General features: G+C 39.5%; 1 protein-coding gene across 9 annotated transcripts in view; it reads right to left on the bottom strand.

Annotated features, from left to right (window-relative positions):
• elavl3 (ELAV like neuron-specific RNA binding protein 3) overlaps nucleotides 1-6,000 on the bottom strand; it is a 40,217-nt gene continuing 34,217 nt past the window's right edge. For 5 of the 9 annotated variants that reach the window (XM_034190648.1, XM_034190655.1, XM_034190652.1 and 2 more), the window contains one exon: nucleotides 1-2,933. In XM_034190648.1, coding sequence (XP_034046539.1) covers nucleotides 2,585-2,933 — 349 coding nt within the window. In that variant the 3' untranslated portion in view covers nucleotides 1-2,584. The remainder of the gene's footprint in view (nucleotides 2,934-6,000) is intronic. The other 4 variants (XM_034190653.1, XM_034190656.1, XM_034190654.1 and 1 more) reach the window with 1 other exon arrangement.

The following is a 6,000-nucleotide window of genomic DNA, read 5'->3' as shown; positions in this document are numbered from 1 at the left end:
TTAGAAATCTGCACCACTGTTCCATTTTGGATTAGAACCTTTAATTTGCAAGCAGCTGAGCTTTTTTCAACCGGACAGCAAGTCTGTGTCACTGGGGTTTTGTCTGGGATTCTCAAGTCAAACAACTTCACTTCTATGCACCGCCATTAAACCAACACTGTACACAACTTCAGGACAACAGGTGCACGTGTCTCCATGCACTCAGAACTACAGATGTCTGTCGGGTTATACCCACAGATGATTAATTTTACTGTCTTACATCAGGTTTGTTCTTATTAAGTTGGTTTTCGGTCATTTTCGTGTGGTGTAATGGTCACGTTTACATGAATGTTCCTTCACCCCCTCCCTTTATCCCCACCCATGCACCGCATTGCTTCTTCCCTCTTGCTCTGCAAAGATCAGAGGGCTTAAAATAAAGTCATGCGATGTTCCAATTTTTCCAAGCTTAAGAATCTGTAAAAATTCAGCACAAGGTCTTGTTCCTTTGTATGTATAAAAATAGATTTATCTCTAATGTAATCCTTTCAAAGAGAGCACTCTCTTTGGCTAACACAGCATCATTTAGAAAAGCAAAAGCAAAAATGTCGAATATAGTCGACCTTATTTAATCTATTATGTGCAGATGTCTCGATATTAAAAGACATTCACGCTCCCCGTGGAAAATCATGAGTCTGTTCGCGAACAGATATTTCAGCGAGACAGGTTGGTCTTGATGTTTCATCAAGGGTGGAATAAATAATTTCCATGCATTTGGGTTGGGGATATTTTTGAGAAATGCTATTTTGGTGGTAGTGCCAAACAGGTCTGGAGCAAATAAATAGTTTTTATTGTAAGCAGAAATATAATTGTGACACTTATTTGAAAGCTTGATGTACTATTGTCTTTCAGGGAGGGCATGAGTTAAAATTTTCTGGGAAGGATGTGAGGTGCTATAAATATAAACCGAGTAGAATTTGGGATTGGGATCTGTGATAAACTGGTCATCGCTCAGGCACAGGAACCGCAGTCCTCCAAATTTGCATGGACACGTAGATTCCACTGAACTCTAAAACTTTGACCTCACTTCCTTTTCATGGTTATGCCTGTGCATTAGACTGTAGAATAATACCGGTGCTCTTCGGGGTGGGGGGGGTTCATCTGCAGACCTCTCGTGACCAATCTAGACCTGTCTAGACCAGGCACTGGGTTGTGCATCCTTGTCAATGCAAAATTGTTGATTCTGCTTCCAGTATTCTATTGCAATCTGAAGCCACAAGCCATCGAGGCAAGCAAATATGGTTACACCCAAACAGAACTGCAAAAACACGTGCGCTGCTTACCTTTGCCTTCATTTCTAGGGCTCTTACACTAAATCGTGGCTTGCACATGCAGGTAATATAACATAAGGACGAAGAGGTGATGCAAAATGCGTTAAAACACCGGTATTTTTCTTTGACGCAGGTATGTTATGGTGAAACTGGTTCCCCTTTGCACTTATCACTCTCACCAATCAGACGCTTGCTAATATCACAATCACCATGGCAGCACTGCAACTCTGCTCTAAGTTCATAGACGGTCTGCTTGTGTAGGTTTATTTTTTCTTCAAACAAACAGAGAGAGGAAAGAAAACTGTGTGAAAATACAGGGACATATTTAACTAAATAGGTGTAATGATTGAAATGTGTCTTTGTGATAGATATGTGCACTATTGTGTTGTTTGGTGTGAGACTGTGTTGTGAAGGAAAGAGTGATTCTGATGGCTTTCTGACTACTCATTTCTGTATCCAGTATTCATTTAGTCAATCTAAATGATTGTGGATCTGAGCTAACATGCTCGTTTACGGTCGAGAAACCGCCATCACACTAGGCGTCGCCTAATGCAGGTCAAGAAACAGTAGTCAAAGTTTCTAGAAAATGCTTACATATTTGGCTATTATAACGACCTTAAATATTGAATATATAGTTATATTTTAATAGATGTAAATAAGAGAACACTGTTATTAAAATTTCATTTTCTTTGATCTTAAAAAAAAACCTCACTGATTCAAAATGCCCAAGTGTAAAAACAAAAAACTGACTACATCTTCTCCAGCAAGATAACATGAGATGTTGGGGTTAGAGTTTGGGTAAATTGCACATATTTGTTCATTTCGATTTTTGATCGTTTTCATGTGGTGTCGCTATTTGCCTGAATTCAACCAAAGCACTCCATACACATTCTCTGTCACATTCGTTAGACTGTCTCCTAAATAGATTGCTCTGAGCTCTACCCAACAAACTAGCTACACGCCCCTTCTAATTCAATCCAGGCAAATACAGGCGAGGACTAGCGTGTTGTGGAAAGAGAATGGACAAACTCCATTAGTGTGTTCTGTGTTTGCACGTGGGACTCGTGTATGCTTGCGCGTGGATATGTTCGGCTATACGTGCACCTGTGTGTGTTTGTGTCTGTGCACCTGCATGTCTGTGTTTGCAGTAATATATTATGAATTTCTGTGAGAGACTTGGAGAAAGACTCAGTCCAGGCCCATGTTGAATGATGGCGCAGGGGGGGCGCGAGAGCGCTCCCTGCAGGTTGAAGGAGCTGGCAACAGCAGCTTTTCTCTCAGGCCTTGTGTTGCTTGCTGGTCTTGAAGGAAACCTGCAGCACGCGGTCACCTAGACGGTAGCCGTTGAGGCTAGCGATAGCCATTGCAGCCTCGTCGTAGTTGGTCATGGTGACGAACCCAAAGCCCTTACATTTGTTGGTGGTGAAGTCACGGATGACCTTGACATTAGTAACTGCACCGAAGGGCCCGAAGAGCTGCCACAGGACGCTCTCGTCCGCCTCTGGGGACAGGTTGTATACAAAGATGCACCAGCCAGCGCCGGTTGGCCCGGTAAGATTGACGCCAGCCAGACTGGTCATGCTGTCAATTGTGATGGGGGAGAATCTGGGGAAGAGAGTAGGAGAGCTACCATGGGTGTCATTCTGAAGTTCCACACAGCATTCAGTGATTTATACTGTGTCTGATGGAAAAATAATGATAATAACAATAATAATGTAGTTGGGCATGGAGTCAGAGGACCCATCTCCATCCCCTCTGCTGTACACCAAGTAAATATGTATGGGCACCACAATGGCTCCAAACTAAAACACAAAACCTGCACAATCTGCATATTTATGTCATTTTTCTCTGCCACCAAAGGCTCTGTAAGAATTCAACAACATGAATTACAATGTCCAACAGAAATCACACTATTGAACAAAACACAGAAACCTAGAGAGGGATGAAAAGCAAATCAATCAAATCATACAAAAACTGGAGCAACAGAGGAGACGGAAACGCAATCTGGCATGTCCATGCTGGTGGAAAAAAAAGGGGACATTAAAGCAACAGAAACTGACAATGTTAGTTCATAAATAAATACATAGATTTTATTTCTAATACTTAAATCAAAAGGACAAAAATGTTAAACAATGCTTTCCCAGAATACCCTGCTTTTAGAATACAGATTTGTTTTTGATTACTGATAGTTGTTTTGTGGTGTGTTTCTACATTAGACAGGCGCTAAGTGGTGGTGGGCACAGCTAGCCTAAAAGTTAGCATCACTAATCCGCTCACTGCGCTAAACTGATAAACTCTATAAAACATTTAGCTGAAGGTTCAGCTAAATGCTAACTGCTAACTTTTATTATATGCACTTAGCTTTGGCTTGGTTATTTTTACTCTAAAATCTCGAAAAAAAAAAAAAAAAAAACAGACCTAAAGAGCTGGAATTTTAGCATGTACATAGATGTTCCAAAAAGGTTTCATATACTGAGATATATTAAAGGAATGGTCAGATGCAGTTTTCAGGCATACAGCAGAACCATCATTGCTAAATGTTGAACAAGAATTTCACGTGGTTAAAGTCAAATTATTGAGCGCAATATGTGACATCATATGTGATATTTAGTTCTAGACCACAACATAATATTCTGGCTAATATCACAGGTGGGTAGCTAAACGAAATGATGGTGAATTAACCAAAATGGATTTTTACAACTGGGCCAACATGCTCTATTTTTATATATTATATGAAAATAATATAAAAGGTTTTTTTTAAATCAATCAATCAATCAATCAATTTTTTTTTTATATAGCGCCAAATCACAACAAACAGTTGCCCCAAGGCGCTTTATATTGTAAGGCAAGGCCATACAATAATGATGTAAAACCCCAACGGTCAAAACGACCCCCTGTGAGCAAGCACTTGGCTACAGTGGGAAGGAAAAACTCCTTTTAACAGGAAGAAACCTCCAGCAGAACCAGGCTCAGGGAGGGGCAGTCTTCTGCTGGGACTGGTTGGGGCTGAGGGAGAGAACCAGGAAAAAGACATGCTGTGGAGGGGAGCAGAGATCGATCACTAATGATTAAATGCAGAGTGGTGCATACAGAGCAAAAAGAGAAAGAAACAGTGCATCATGGGAACCCCCCAGCAGTCTACGTCTATAGCAGCATAACTAAGGGATGGTTCAGGGTCACCTGATCCAGCCCTAACTATAAGCTTTAGCAAAAAGGAAAGTTTTAAGCCTAATCTTAAAAGTAGAGAGGGTGTCTGTCTCCCTGATCTGAATTGGGAGCAGGTTCCACAGGAGAGGAGCCTGAAAGCTGAAGGCTCTGCCTCCCATTCTACTCTTACAAACCCTAGGAACTACAAGTAAGCCTGCAGTCTGCATTGAAAAGCTCTGAAATGCCTCCTTAAATACAAAACCAGATTTCCTGGGCTCCCCATTAAGATAACTTAACTTTTTCTTCCAAAATGTTAACCTAAAAGTATACCGATACACATTTGTAAAGATTTGCGCATTTAAGCAAGGAGACGACACAATCAATTACAGAAATTTACGTTTAATGTGAATTAGGAAATTTCATGCATATGTTTGCCAAACTGCGCGACTGCCTATGGTGATTGTTTAAATCTGTAAGAGTAATGTTTTATGAGATGCTGTCACAAAACTCAAATAAATATAATGTTGACAAAATATCAAAGGTGTTCTAGCATGATGTCCAAACAAGAGCAGCACCTATCACCGTAATTATTCGAATCAAACCAGACTTCTAGAGGTAAATTATAGCGCACAAACATAATACTAGTGTCACATCTAGGTGATTTATAAGAAACTGAGCAGATTACCTTGACTGAAATTGACTGGCGGTAATTAATTTCAACTGATCAAAGTACTGTGATAGCTAATTAAATTAGTATGTAACTCATTATCCAATTTATTTTGAATTTTTCATCATTCAGACATTTCACTTCACTGAAATAATAGTTATAGTCATTATTAATTATTCAAAGCATGAGCTTAACATAAAGACATATTACGAGGGAATCTGATGAATAGATAGTAATGAAATCAGCAATTTTATTGGTGATGTGGGCCACATCATAATATGTGTTGTGTTTACATTCACTATTCAACACTTAGCACTGGTGGAGGTCTGTGTACGTCGCTGTCTGTACTGCTGAAAAGGGAGTGTCCATTCCAATTAACATAGTTAAATGGTTTCGCGTGGAAGATCAGATGTTCATCAAGATGATGATTCCTCGAACAAATGAAATTGAACAATAGTTTCCATTCAACATATGTTTTTATTCACAGTACAGAGTATTACACAAATAAAAATACACATGAAAAATAATTGTAATAAGCTATTTAATGTATTGATGTCCTGCTTCTCCATCTCCTCAAGGTGATGCTTGTTGCCTTGGCGTGATGTGTTGATTTCCCTTGTTGAATTAAAAGCTCCAACAGGAAAAAAATGTGAAGGATTTTAGGGTTTACAAGCATTTTTGAACATTAAACTTTATTTTTAAAAAGTTCGCTGGCTTAAAGTTGGCATAACTAAATTTAGTGGAAGCCATTGATTTTCAAAGTTCGCTGAAACGCTAACCCACTAATAAAAACTTAGCATCACTCAGTTAGCTAATTAGCTGACTTGTGCCCACCAATGGCACTAAGAATGGGGAATTTTGAGAATGGTATCTGATTTC

The sequence above is a fragment of the Thalassophryne amazonica genome, chromosome 16 (assembly GCF_902500255.1).
Source record: "Thalassophryne amazonica chromosome 16, fThaAma1.1, whole genome shotgun sequence".
NCBI lineage: Eukaryota > Metazoa > Chordata > Actinopteri > Batrachoidiformes > Batrachoididae > Thalassophryne > Thalassophryne amazonica.
Note: the sequence above shows the minus strand (reverse complement) of the source record. Positions and strands in the feature narration are given on the sequence as shown.